Genomic DNA, 14,748 nt, shown 5'->3' on the forward strand with positions numbered 1-14,748 from the left:
AGGGAATTATGATTCTAAACTTCAGGCTTTTTTAAAACAAGAATAGAAACTAGTAGTCATTGATATAAAATTGCTAAAGTTATGAATATAAGGTAATACTGGAATAGATAATTAAAGATGCTTTGTTGACAAAAACTGTATCTACAGCACAAGCAAACTGCTTAAGGCTGAAAAGGAAAAGATTTGTAGCTTACCTAATAACCAGATATGAAAATGAGTAAGTTATCTAACAGTTGGTATAAGAAAGGGGAAAAAAACACACTTAGCAATAAAACCTAGGGCATACTCACAGAGGAAGGTTGGAGGAAAAGAAACTAGCTTAACAGTAATCATAGAAAAGGAAATACTTTTAGTAAATAATTGTCTAATTGTCAAAAGCAATAGAGAAGTGTGAAAGGATGAAAACGGAGAATAAGCAATTAAAAGTTTTATTTTTGCTAAATTAATTATTTAACATTCCATTGGGGGAAAAACAGCTCTCTATTACAAAGAAGTTTGATTCTCTTTTCTTTTTTTATGTATCTCTTGACCCAATTACCCTGTGACAAGTTTCTGTTTTCTTTTAAAAGGATGATGTTTCCTCACCAGGAGATCTTGTTATAGCAGATGGAGGTAAATTGCACTTACTTCTATACTTAGTATTATTGTAAATTCATATTCTAATCATACTATGAGATCAATAAACTATTACACTTTTATAATGTTTCACATATAAACATTTTTATTGACTGCAGTTGTAATCATTATAGGACATACTAGTTGACTGGGAATTTAACAGTACTTTTAGTTATAAAATCTTTAGGCAGTGACTCACTGAGCTTTTATAGAGTATAGGTTTTGATGACATTATGACTTGATAAACTTGTATGTGAGATTTCATCATTAAAGTGTTGATCCAATAATATATTCAACTTCTTTTTCATTGTATGACATTAAGAGTCATTCTTTATCACCTAGTTTCTACAAAGCCTTTCTGTGCCAGGTCTTGCTTCTACTTCCATCTGATATCAAGATAGAAATGCACTGTCACAGGAGTACACTCACTCCCACCAGCATCCCAGAGGAACAGTGCCTCACCCTGCCATAGTTCAACTAGGAATGAAAAAGTAGTTTTTTTGGCTGGGCGCGGTGGCTCAAGCCTGTAATCCCAGCACTTTGGGAGGCCGAGACGGGCGGATCACGAGGTCAGGAGATCGAGACCATCCTGGCTAACACGGTGAAACCCTGTCTCTACTAAAAAATACAAAAAACTAGCCGGGCGAGGTGGCGGGCGCCTGTAGTCCCAGCTACTCGGAAGGCTGAGGCAGGAGAATGGCATAAACCCGGGAGGTGGAGCTTGCAGTGAGCTGAGATCCGGCCACTGCACCCCAGCCTGGGCGACAGAGTGAGACTCCGTCTTAAAAAAAAAAAAAAAAAAAGAAAGAAAAAGAAAAAGTAGTTTTTGCTTAGTATGAATGATTACAGCTTGATTATGGTATAGATAATTATACTATTACACCTTGGAAATAGAGCATTAGAGCCTACACTTACTAGGTGGATAAAACTTAAAAGTTACATCGTTGTCATCTTGAATTTTAAAAATGTTTCTTCCCAGTGACTTAAAATATTTTGATTCTAATTAAACTGAGATAAACTTAATACAGAAGGCTTCCATGAGAAACGTTTGCAATATTCAGTGTCTCATGGATTCACTTTGGCTTTTAGTTTATTTAAGTTAAAGCCTTGAATATTTGCCAGCCAGTGTGATATATACTAGACATGCAAGAGTTGTATTTGCTGTGCAACTCTTTATTCCACTGTATTCTACCTACTTTGAACTGCTCTTAAAGTTTGTTGTAATGTTTCCTATAGCTATTGTTAAAAGAAGCTTTTATTGTGAGAAATGTGGTTGTTTTTTTCCCACATAGATTGAATTAAAAATTTTTAAAGTAAAGTTGCTACTTTTGTGAGCTTCATACAGTATCTGTTTAGTTACTATTACTTATTTAACTATAGATGGTCAACTGATGGAGGGTGATAAAGTATATTGGCCTACTCAGTCAGCTTTAACCACACGTTTGAGGCGTCTCATCACTGCATACCAGCGTACTAATAAAAACAGACAAATTCAACAGATACAACCAACTTTCTCAGTGCCTACCAGTGTAATGCAGCCTATTTATGAGGAAGCCACTCTTAATCCTAAAATGGCAGCCAAGATAGAAAGACAGCAAAGGTAAGACAATAACACTAATTTTTTAATGCATTGTGTGTAAATATAGCTGTCCATTCCAAAGCCTGTCTGGGTACAATTTTCACGCTTTGTGGAAAACATACATAGAATGTTGGTCAAAGCAAACTACCTTGTGCACGTACACACATATACTAACACATTTATGTATGTGTAAGTGTGGTAAAATTTACAAAGATTATTGTGTTTTATAGTTAATTAACCATACTTTAATCATTTTTTTGTCATGTTTAGGAACACTGAGGTATTTAAAAAATAAATAAATAACTGGGCACAGTGGCTAATGCCTATAATCCCAGCACTTTGGGAGGCCGAGGTGGGAAGATTGCTTGAGCTCAGGAGTTCCAGACCAGCCCCGGCAACAAAGCGAGACCCCCATCTCTACAAAAAATGCAAAAATTAGCCAGGTGTGGTGGCGCATGCCTGTGGTCCCAGCCACTCAAGAGACTAAAGTGGGAGTATCACTTGAGCCCGGAAGGTCTGTGCTGCAGTGACACGTGATTGTGCCACTGCATTGCAGCCTAAGTGACAGAGCAAGACTGTCTCAAAAAGCAGAAACAAGTGAAAGTGTAGAGCAAACTCATGAATCGAATCATTGGCCGGGCGCCATGGCTCACACCTGTAATCCCAGCACTTTGGGAGGCCGAGGTGGGTGAATCGCTTGAGGCCAGGAGTTCGAGACCAGCCTGGCTAACATGGCAAAATCCCATCTCTACTAAAAATGCAAAAATTAGCCAGGTGTGGTGGCGCATGCCTGTGGTCCCAGCCACTCAAGAGACTAAAGTGGGAGTATCACTTGAGCCCGGAAGGTCTGTGCTGCAGTGACACGTGATTGTGCCACTGCATTGCAGCCTAAGTGACACAGCAAGACTGTCTCAAAAAGCAGAAACAAGTGAAAGTGTAGAGCAAACTCATGAATCGAATCATTGGCCGGGTGCCATGGCTCACACCTGTAATCCCAGCACTTTGGGAGGCCGAGGTGGGTGAATCGCTTGAGGCCAGGAGTTCGAGACCAGCCTGGCTAACATGGCAAAACCCCATCTCTACTAAAAATACAAAAATTAGCCAGGTGTGGTGGTGCGCACCTTTAATCCCAGCTACTTAGGAGGCTGAGGCATGAGAATCGCTTGAACCCAGGAGACAGAGGTTGCAGTGAGCTGATACCACACCACTGAACTCCAGCCTGAGTGACAGAGTGAGATCATCTCAAAAAAAAAAAAAAAAAGAAAAGAATTATCAGTAGAACAGAAGTTTATGTTAATTAAATTCCATTCTATCGTATTTTATATTTTATATCCAGACTTTTATGAAATATAAAAATGTATGGAAAGCATACATTCCTTTATTCAGAAGCAAATCCTTGGAACTACTGAAGTCAAAGGGAACAAATTGCAAGCGACCTTGTTAAAAAGACAGGCAAACTTCTCTCATTCCACAAGCTTTAACTTCTTGAATAGAGTACATGGGAAAGAATAGCTATCTTTGGCATAACCTGACTTCCTTGTTACCCATGTCCTTGGATGTTCTCTGGAAGATATATTGTTCTTTTGATAAATTGTTCATTTGTTGTTTCATTTGTAGCACATTGATCATACTTAAAATTTAGTCTGACACTTAAGATTTTAGTTATCTTAGTCATAATTTTCAAATACTACTGACTCTGTAAATGAACTGTTTTTGGTATCTATTGTTGCATAACAAACTACCCCAAAACACAATGCTTTAAAACAGCATTAATTTTTTATTTCTCCCAATTCTGTGAGTTGACTCAGGTGCTGCTTCTGCATTGTATGCTGTTGGCTGGGTTTCTGAGATACCTAGAAGAGCCAAAGAGCCACAGTAGCCTCACTCATACGACTTAACAGTTGGTGCTAGCTGCCAGCTGGAGCTCAGATCCCGAGAGGGACTATTCCAAGTAGAAAGGCAGAAGCTGCAGATTTCTTATGACCCAGTCTCAGTAGTTACAAAGTGTCATTTTTGCCACCCTCTGTTGGTCAGAAAAAGCCACAAGGCCAGCCCAGATTTAGGGAAAAGGGAAATAGATTCTACCTGTTAATGGGAAGAGTGGCAAAGCATTTGTGACCGTCTTTACTACAAATTTTCCCTCCATCTGTTGAATTGGGATTAATCTTCCTAAAATATTAGTTTTATCATAATATTCGATGGCTCCTTATTTAGTATAGGTAAAAAGTGTTAAGTTCTTAAGCCTAAGTTTGAAGCTCTCTTCATTTTTGGTTTTAATATGCATTTCTAACTTTATCCACTTCTTTTCCCTCAGCCAGAGTGCCCTACTTATTCTTGACTTCATACCCTAGCCTATATTGTTTCTGTCACCTGGAACACCCTTTCTACCTGTTTATTTCACACCTAGCCCATCCTTCAGAGCTCAGCATATGGCCCATTTCCTCGAATAATTTTTTTTTTTCTTGAGACGGAGTCTCCCTCCGTCACCCAGGCTGGAGTAAAGTGGCACAATCGTGGCTCACTGCAGCCTCTGCCTCCAGGGTTCAAGCGATTCTCCTGCCTCAGCCTCCAGAGTGGCTGAGACTACAGGTGTGCATCACTATGCCTCGCTAATTTTTGTATATTTAGTAGAGACTGGGTTTCACCATGTTGGCCAGGCTTGTCTTGAACTCCTGACCTCAAGTGGTCCGTCTGCCTCAGCCTCCCAAAGTGCTGGGATTACAGGCATGAGCCACTGCACCTGGCCTCTTTTATTAATTTTTTAAACCAGTCTAGCTCACAGTATTCTATTTTTTGTACTCACATAGCAACTCATCTAAGTAAACTACTTGTTTGTCACAATAATAAAAGATACTGTAATGAAATTCAACTCTTCCTTTCTATGTCTTTCTCAATTGTATCTTCTTGGGAGTGGGCACTCTGTCATATTTTTTGTCCTGTGTAGTCTTTCAATTAATCATTTTTCCCATTTTTATTCTTATTACGCAGATTGAATGACTTGGGTTTCCCAAGCTAACTATTTTTACATCATAATTACATTAATCTTCTTAATGTATCACTATGATAAAAATGGCCCATTCACATTTTTCAAAGGTCTTTCCAATATGTTTTTTCTCATTTACACAACAATCCTGTGAGTTAAGCAAGGACAGGGTTCTACACATGCACTGAGGTTTGCAGATCTGTGGTGCATGATGATAATATTACCATTTCAAAGCATCAGGAGCTTTCAACTGAAAGAGATTACTTTTACCCAGGCATTTAGGGCATTTCATAATCTGACCCAAACCCTATCTGGCTTTGTCCCCAATATAAGCCATATCCTTGTCAATCTGGAATACTCATCCTTCCCCTACAATATGGAGCACTCCCTCTTTGCTTACTCTGTGCTTTCTTCCTAGCTTTCCCTAACCTTCGCCTTGTCCCATCTGAAATGCGTCTTACTCTGTGATGCCTTTCTTGATTATCAAGTCTGAACTAATCCTTCTATCTTCTGTGCTCTCCTGAAAATTTTGGTTTCTTTAACTCATACAAATATAAGCCATTACCTTATACTATAAATGTGTTTGATTTTATCTTTTTCCTGAAGGGTAGTGTCATCTTATATGATTTTGTATCCTGTGCTTATTTTCTCACATAGTAAAAATGCAAAACACTGTTATTGTCTGAAGGAATAGTGTATACTTTTAAAAGTACGTTGGGGACACATGTAATCAGGACCTCCTGAGGCTGTGTCACAGGCACACATCCTTAACTATTAAAAGTGATTGTTTTTCTTTTTTTTTTTTTTGAGACAGAGTCTTGCTCTGTTGCCCAGGCTGGAGTGCAGTGGCGTAATCTCATGTCACTGCAAGCTCCGCCTCCTGGGTTCACGCCATTCTCCTGCCTCAGCCTCCCAAGTAGCTGGGACTACAGGCGCTGACCACCATGCCCGGCTAATTTTTTGTATTTTTTTTAGTAGATACGGGGTTTCACCATGTTAGCCAGGATGGTCTCAATCTGCTGACCTCGTGATCTGCCTGCCTCAGCCTCCCAAAGTGCTGGGATTACAAGCGTGAGCCACTGCTCCCGGCCCATTAAAAGTAAATTTTTTAAAAAAACGTATGGCTGGATAGATGAGTTAACTAGCATTTTAAAATGTTTTACAAGGCAGCAATCTTGTATTTAATCCTATAGTGTTAGGTACTTGAAATGTTTTAAGTTTGTATTATAGTAATTATATTTAGTATTAATATTAATTTTAGTGACCAGTGTGGTTTTTGTTTTAATCTAACTCAAAACAGATGGACAAGAAGAGAAGAAGCTGACTTTTATAGGGTTGTATCTACATTTGGAGTCGTTTTTGACCCTGACAGAGGCCAGTTTGATTGGACAAAATTTAGAGCTATGGCTAGGCTACATAAGAAAACTGATGATAGTTTGGAAAAATATTTGTATGCATTCATGTCCATGTGTCGGAGGGTTTGTCGTCTTCCTTCCAAAGAAGGTATGTATAAAATTTCTTTTTTTTCCTTGTTTCGGTCAAAGAAGCAAAAATCACTAAAATTCAGAAATTTCCAATTTGTCTCTTTTATGTGAAATTTCAATACTATCTAATTCAACTTGTCAATAATTTTTTAGAATTGTAAATAAACTAGCTTAAAGATCCCCTATTCTTTAATCCTGCTATTAAAATGTGATCTAAAGAGAATAAAGGTATACATGGAGTTTTAAGAAAATAGGTAGAGTTTAGTGATAGATTTATGATTAGGAGGTGGTGGAAGATAAAGGATTGCTTTTGTTAAACAGAACTAACCTATATTTTCAGTCCATCTTAGAGGAATTGCACTAGAGGGTTTATTTACCTAAATAATTTTACAAGGAATGAAGCCCCCACTCATAAAACATTTTAAAGAATTTTCTAGAAAAGATCTCCCAGGGCCATCTTCACAGAAGACTACTAAGCAGAGGTGTTGATGCAACTCAACTAACGAATTGTTCTGGGATGCATTTCATTGTCTTCAAAGCCCAGAGACATAGCTCATCCTGTCAACAGTTCTTCTCAGTAATGCTATGTCATGAACCATTGTCTCCATTCTTTGTTGTGTATGATTTCTGACTGCTAAACCCAATGGCCTGCTATTCCTGTTTTATAGTAAACAGATTTCCTTACTTGTTTTAAATGTATTTCCTAACAGATTTTTTTGTCAGTTCACTGAATGGAATAGCCAATCACTTGATTACTAGGTAATTCAGAGTAGATTTCAGTCTGTTTTCAGGTCTACTGGAAAACCATAAATGAGTTTAAAATGACAGATAAAGCAAAATATTGTGTCATTTATAGTTGGCAAGAGGCCCTCATTTTAAAAAAATTTTCTTAATTCCCATCAATGATATAGTGATATGAATATATTTATCACTTTTGATTCTAGTTTTAAAAGGGAAAGGGCTAATTACTAAATAATCTTTGAAAATGTAGGGCTTCCTCAGAAATGTGAGTAAGGATATTTGAGGCAGGGGCATAAGGCGGTGGTGGCCAGGCTCAGGCCAGGACCCCACTCCTTCCAGTGGCACCATGGGGAAGGCTGTGGGCAACCCAAAGCAGGCACTGCCCTGCGTGGCCAAGTCACGGACAGTCCACATGGAGGTGCATCAGTACAGAGGCAGCACTGCAAAAAAGAAAAAAAAAAGACATAAAGCTGAGTGTTAGAAAGATACTCACCAGGCTGGGCACAATGGCTCACGCCTGTAATCCCAGCACTTTGGGAGGCCAAGGTAGGAGGATCACTTGAGCCCAGAAGTTTGAGACAAACCAGGGCAACATAGGGCGACCCCATGTCTACAAAAACAAACAAACAAAAATAGCCACGTGTAGTGGTGCATGACTGTGGTCCCAGCTACTTGAGAGGCTAAGGCAGGACCCAAGACCTGGACCCAAGACCCAGGACTAGGACCCAGAAGGTCGAGGCTGCAGTGACCCATGATGACACCACTGCACTTGATCTCGAGCAACAGACCTTGTCCCTAAAATAAATGAACAGAAAGTTTACTCACAAAACATAATAGTGTGTTTGGTGATTATACGTGGACTGGTTGATGAACCCTTTCTGACCAGGAATATGCAGGATTCTATTGTTGACACAGAATTAAAGGTTAAAGACCCATAGCTCATTGATTTGAGTGCATGCACTATTGCACTTCACATCTTCCAGCAGAATGAAGATGGCCCTAGCAGTGAAAATTTGGAGGAAGAGACAGAAGATAGAATTGTGGCAAATCACAGGGTTCTGCCTGCAGCCAAATCCCATGGGCTTTGGAACAGCCTAGTGTCTGATGTGGGAAGTCAAATCACACCTTGATTATATGATTACAACCTTACCATTTTCAGACAAGAATGTCAACAGCAGCCTCAGCACCTGGAACCAGGTGGTGCTGCTGCAGGGTCCTCCAGGAACTGGAAAAACATTCCTATGTAAAGCATTAGCCCAGAAGTTGACTATTAAACTTTCAAGCAGGTATCAGTATGGCCAATTAATTGAAATAAATAGCCCTAGCCTCTTTTCTAAGCAGTTTTCCAAAAGTGACAAGCTGATAACTAAGATGTTCCAGAAGATTTAAGATTTGATTGATTATAAAGATGCTGTGGCATTTTCACTGATTGATGAGATAGAAAGTCTCACAGCCACCCATAATGAAAGCCATCAGGCACCATTGGCATGGTCAACACTGTCTTGACCCAAATTAAATTAAAAGGCATTTTAATGTAGTGATTCCAACTACTTCCCAACATCACCGTGAAGATTGACATGGCTTTTGTGGACAGGTCTGCTATCACGCAGTGTATTGGTCTGCGCTCTGCAGCAGCCATCTTCAAAATTTACCTTTTTGTTTGGAAGAACTTGTCAAGTGACAAGTCATATACCCTCCTCAGCAGCTTTTAACCCTCCAAAAGCTGGAGATGATTGGCTTCATTGAAAACAATGTGTCAAAATTGAGCTTCCTTTTGAGTGACATTTCAAAGAAGATCAAAGGCCTCCATGGCCAGTTCCTGAGGAAACTCCTTTTTCTGGCTCATACACTGTATGTCCAGGCTACACCAGGCTTTCTCTCTGGCCGTGGACAAGCAGTTTGAAGAGACGCAAGAAGCTTTCAGCTTACATTTGGTCCTGGGCTTCCCATTCTATAGCTTTATAGTGGAGAGCACACAAATAGTAAGTAATACCACTTGCCTCACAACAGCCACCACTCTGGAAATCCTCTCTATAAAAATTTGCTTAGCTCTGTCTACAAGCCAGAAACCTACAACACCAACCTTTGTTATAAGTATCATATTTACTTTAGTTTAAAATGCACATTAGAAGACAAACAGCTTGTCATTTTAACTGTTTTTTAAAGATAAATTCAAATGTTTAAAAGATAATTCAAATGTTAATTTGAATGTCTCTTTTGTTAAGAATTGTCTCAGTGTGGCCAGCGCAAGTGACTCATGCCTGTAATCCCAACACTTTGGGAGGCTAAGGCAGGTGGATCACAAGGTCAGGAGGTCGAGACCATCCTGGCCAACATGGTGAAATCCCATCTCTACTAAAGATACAAAAAATTAGCTAGGTATAGTGGCACGGACCTGTAATCCCAGCTACTCGGGAGGCTGAGGCAGGAGAATCGCTTGAACCTGGGAGGTGGAGATTGCAGTGAGCTGAGATCGCGTCATTGCACTCCAGCCTGGGTGACAGAGTGAGACTCCGTCTCAAAAAAAAAAAAAGAATTATCTAAGTGTGTTTATTTCCATCCTGCTTCCAACTGATGGATGCAAAATGCTACACAAGTTTGGTTTTTTTAAAAAAGGAAGATTAACATAGGTATTATAGAAGCAGGAGAACTGTATCAGCCTAAATAAGCATGTAATCATAGCATTAAAAAATGAACATATCATTCAAGCTAGAAGGTGGCAATGGCTTTATGATGTCAGCTTGATTAATGCAAAAATGGCTTGGAGACTTTTTAATGGATAAGAAAAACCTATTTGTATGTTAATAGAAATTGAGAGAAAATTCTAGGTAACTGTTCTTTTATAATAATCAAACATGGTCCCATTTGCAGGAAGAGTGCAGACCTGCAGTGTTCAAGTGAGATGCGTGCTGGACATCCCTCATAAACCAGTGCAGGCACACATGCATTGCTTGGATATTCCCATTGTTTTGTTGGTTCAATAACATTATTCACATCTCAGACCAGACATGGTGGCTTACGCCTGTAATCCCTACATTTTGGGAGGTCAAGGCTGGTGGGGCAACATGGTGAAACCCTGTTTATACTAAAAATACAAAAATTAGTTGGGCGTGGTGGCGGGCACCCGTAATCCCAGCTGTTCGGGAGGCCAAGGCATGAGAATCGCTTGAGCCCAGGAGGCGGAGGTTGCAGTGAGCCAAGATCGCACCATTCTACTCCAGCATGGGCGATAGAGCAAGCCTCTGTCTCAAAAAAAGAAAAAAAAAAAAAAACATTATTCACATCTCAAATGATGATTCATGTTAATAGAATATAAGATAAATGGGACAATAATTGGTCTATGTTAAATAATATTATGTTTTGCTTTTATGTCATGTTAAATTTCAGTTGCTTCTCTTAGCCTTTTGGCTAAGATCAAATGTAAAATTGATTTCATGTTAATGCTTTGTTAAAAAAAATGTGAGTGAGGTTGAGGTTCTACTTAGAGCATTTCTCAAATTTCCTCACTTTACAGTGTCCTTAATGTCTCAGTAATTTTTTTCACAGCACTCAAGGCCAGAAGAATTACCTAACATTTCTGTCTAATGAATAATTAGGTCTGACAGCTCAATACATATTTATGTCCTCACAATCCAGTAATTATTTAAAAACACACTCAAAGAAAAAATAATACTTCTTTCTTAAGTAGCCATAATTACTAATCAAATGTGTGCACTGGTTGGGCACTGTATAACTTTTCAAATCTTAGAAGTAGACTGTGTACTTCCCACCTTGTTTCCTGCTCCATGTTGATTTTTGCATGGTTCTTGATTTTTTTTTCAAGTTTTTTTGTTTTGAACTACTTTTAAAATTACAGAAGAGTGCAAAAAATGTACAAGGAGTTTCCATCTATCTCTCACCCTTCCTATCTCTCTTTTTTTTTTTTTTTTTTTTTGTTTGAGACGGAGTCTCGCTCTGTCATCTAGGCTGGAGTGCAGTGGCGTGATCTTGGCTCACTGCAAGCTCCGCCCCGGGTTCACGCCATTCTCCTGCCTTAGCCTCCTGAGTAGCTGGGACTACAGGCGCCCACCACCACGCCTGGCTAATTTTTTGGTTTTTTTTTAAGTAGAGACGGTGTTTCACTGTGTTAGCCAGGATGGTCTCAACATCCTGACCTCATGATCCACCCGCCTCGGCCTCCCAAAGTGCTGGGATTACAGGCGTGAGCCACTGTGCCCGGCCCTTCCTCTCTTAATGTTAACGTTTTATCAGAGTAATTATAGTATAATTATCAAAACAGGAAATTAACATTAATGCCATTAATTAAACTAAATACTTATTTTAGTTTTACCAGTTTTTCAACTAATGTTCTTTTTTGTTCCAAGATCCTACAGTGTATTTGCTTTTTCTTTCTCGTTAGCTTCCTGCAGTCTGTAACAGGTTCTCAGCTATTCCTTATCTTTAATGACTTTGATACCTTTGAAAAGTGTTGATCAGTTATTTAGATGTGTATCCCTCAATTTGAGCTTGTCTTATGTTTTTACATGAGTGGATTGAGGTCATGCATTTTTGGCAAGAGTGCCACAGAAATGATGTGTTCTCAGAATGTAGTATCAAGGGATTGGTGATGTCAGTATGTCTTATTACTGATGATGTTGACTTTAATTGTGTGGTTAAGGTAGTTTATGCCACATTTGGCCAGTGTAAAAATACTGTAATTAACAAATATCTTAAGCTTCACAAATCTTGTTTCTTCTGAAACTTTCACCCATTGATTTTTAGTATCTTCCAGATACTAAATCTTGTCTACAGCAGTTTTTTCTGTGGAATTCTGCTGTAAGAAAGGATGTTTCCTTCTCTCTCGTCTATTTAATAATCAGTTATTTATTCATACCAGTATGGATTCATGGATACTTACTCTATAGGTTACAATCCAGTATTGTTTTTATTTATTGCTCAGATTGTTCCGTATTTGGCATTAGGAGCTGCTTATGTTGGTCCCTGCATTATTTCAGCAAGCCTGTATTTCTTGAGTACTTCCCAAGTGTCAGTAACCCACTTTTGCAAAGGCATAACCTTATCAAAGGGGAGGTAGCATGAGCTCATGTTGAAACTAAACTGTCTCAAGCTAGTAATTTGTACAGTGTTTGAAAGATGTGGCTGTGTTTCCCTAGAAATTTGAGAAAGCCCTTGTTGCCCCTGTGAGTTCATTCCAATGTCCTGTTCCCTTTTGCAGTTTGAGATATGCCAGCTTACATTTGTTTATGGAGTATCACTTAACACAAGCTTGTCCAGCCCATGGCCCAGGACAGCTTTGAATGCGGCCCAACACAAATTTGTAAACTTTCTTAAAATATCATGAGGTCGTTTTTTGGGGTTTTTTTTTTTTTGCAATTTTTTTAAGCTCATCAGCTACCATTAGTGTTAGTGTATTTTATATGTGGCCCAATACAATTCTTCTTACAATGCAGTCCAGGGAAGCCAAAAGATTGGACAACCCTGAACAGTTCTAATTTATATTTATAAGTGAGTTTGAGCAAGTGTTTGTGTCTTTAAGACAAGTGTTATTAAATGCATAGGTCATAGGGAATTTCTTAAAAGAAAATTCCCAGTTCTATTAATGTACTTCCAAAATAATCCTATGTTTTACATTAACATCCAGTGTTTTATGTTACATGATTTTTAGTACTTATTTTTAAAACTTTCTCCTCACTGGAATTTCAGAATTTCAAAATCCTCACTTAATTTTTTCTCACTGAAAAGAAATTCTAGGAACTATACAGTGATATTACATGGAGGCACATTTTAGAAACGGTATTGTTATAAATGTATAAAGATGTGTTTATAATGATTTATTTATAAATAGAGGATTTTTTAGATTAATATTTTTGTCCTTTTTTCAATATGTAGAATTGGTGGATCCAAATATTTTTATCCAGCCCATCACAGAAGAACGTGCTTCTAGGACTTTGTATCGCATTGAACTTCTAAGGAAAGTACGGGAACAGGCCCTTCGACATCCACAGTTGTTTGAACGCTTAAAGCTTTGTCATCCAAATCCAGATTTACCAGTCTGGTGGGAATGTGGCCCTCATGATAGGGATTTGCTTATTGGTGCTGCCAAACATGGGGTGAGCCGAACAGACTATCACATTCTTCGTGATCCTGAACTCTCATTTATGGCAGCTCAGAGGAGCTACAGTCAAAGTAAGATAGCTCATTCAAGGACTTCTACCCCACTTTTACAGCAATATCAAGTAGCACTTTCTGCTTCTCCTCTTACCTCTCTACCTAGGCTCCTAGATGCTAAAGGTATTATTCTAGAGGAGATGAAAGTTAAAAGTGAAAACCTTAAAGAGGAGCCTCAGTCTTCTGAAGAAGAATCTATGTCTTCTGTGGAAACCAGGACACTAATAAAATCTGAGCCTGTAAGTCCAAAGAATGGTGTTTTACCACAGGCTACTGGAGACCAGAAATCTGGTGGAAAAAATGAAACAGACAGACGCATGGTTGCAGCCAGAACGGAACCCCTAACTCCAAACCCAGCTTCTAAGAAACCAAGAGTCCACAAAAGAGGATCGGAATCCAGCTCTGATTCTGACTCAGATTCTGAGAGATCATCCTGTTCTTCCAGATCATCTTCTTCCTCATCGTCCTCCTCTTCTTGCTCCCACTCTCGATCAGGCTCTAGTTCTTCTTCATCTTCATCTTGTTCTTCAGCATCTTCTTCATCCTCCTCCTCTACCTCTTCCTCCTCCTCCTCCTCTTCATCTTCATCAGAAGAAAGTGACAGTGATGAAGAGGAAGCCCAAAAACGAGGTACTATGCATAAAATAATTCTACATTTTTAAGATAACTTTTCTTTTTTTTTTTTTGAGACAGAGTTTCGCTCTTGTTGCCCAGGCTGGAGTGCAATGGTGCAATCTCAGCTCACTTCAACCTCTACCTCCTGGGTTCAAGCGACTCTCCTGCCTCAGCCTCCCAAGTAGCTGGGATTACAGGCATGTGCCACCATGTGTATTTTTAGTAGAGACTGGGTTTCTCCATGTTGGTCAGGCTGATCTCAAACTCCCGACCTCAGGTGATTTGCCCACCTCAGCCTCCCAAAGTGCTGGGATTACAGGCATGAGCCACCAGGCCCGGCCTAATAAAACTTTTCAAGTGAAAATGAAAAGAACTTGCTTCAGGTAACTTAAGGATGTTTAAAATTGTTTGCCTAAGGTGTTTTTTTTTTGTTTTGAAATGGAGTCTTGCTCTGTTGCCTAGGCTGGAGTGCAATGGCATGATCTCAGCTCACCGCAACCTCCGCCTCCCGGGTTCAAGCAATTCTCCTGCCTCAGCCTCCTGAGTAGCTAGGATTACAGGCA

The 14,748-nt window shown here is 39.3% G+C and overlaps 1 protein-coding gene and 1 pseudogene across 21 annotated transcripts in view; both read left to right on the forward strand.

Moving 5' to 3' along the window:
- Positions 1–14,748, forward strand: part of CHD9 (chromodomain helicase DNA binding protein 9) — a 275,857-nt gene that overhangs the window by 238,683 nt on the left and 22,426 nt on the right. For all 20 annotated transcript variants that reach the window (XM_015126131.3, XM_028840899.2, XM_077984746.1 and 17 more), the window contains 4 exons: positions 570–612; positions 1,996–2,215; positions 6,478–6,680; positions 13,292–14,200. In XM_015126131.3, coding sequence (XP_014981617.2) covers positions 570–612; positions 1,996–2,215; positions 6,478–6,680; positions 13,292–14,200 — 1,375 coding nt within the window. The remainder of the gene's footprint in view (positions 1–569; positions 613–1,995; positions 2,216–6,477; positions 6,681–13,291; positions 14,201–14,748) is intronic.
- LOC106995022 (pachytene checkpoint protein 2 homolog) lies at positions 7,293–9,490 on the forward strand (annotated as a pseudogene). The gene is made up of 2 exons (XR_013411253.1): positions 7,293–7,878; positions 8,215–9,490. The product of XR_013411253.1 is annotated as a pachytene checkpoint protein 2 homolog (transcript).

Source organism: Macaca mulatta, chromosome 20, assembly GCF_049350105.2.
Source record: "Macaca mulatta isolate MMU2019108-1 chromosome 20, T2T-MMU8v2.0, whole genome shotgun sequence".
NCBI classification, from domain to species: domain Eukaryota; kingdom Metazoa; phylum Chordata; class Mammalia; order Primates; family Cercopithecidae; genus Macaca; species Macaca mulatta.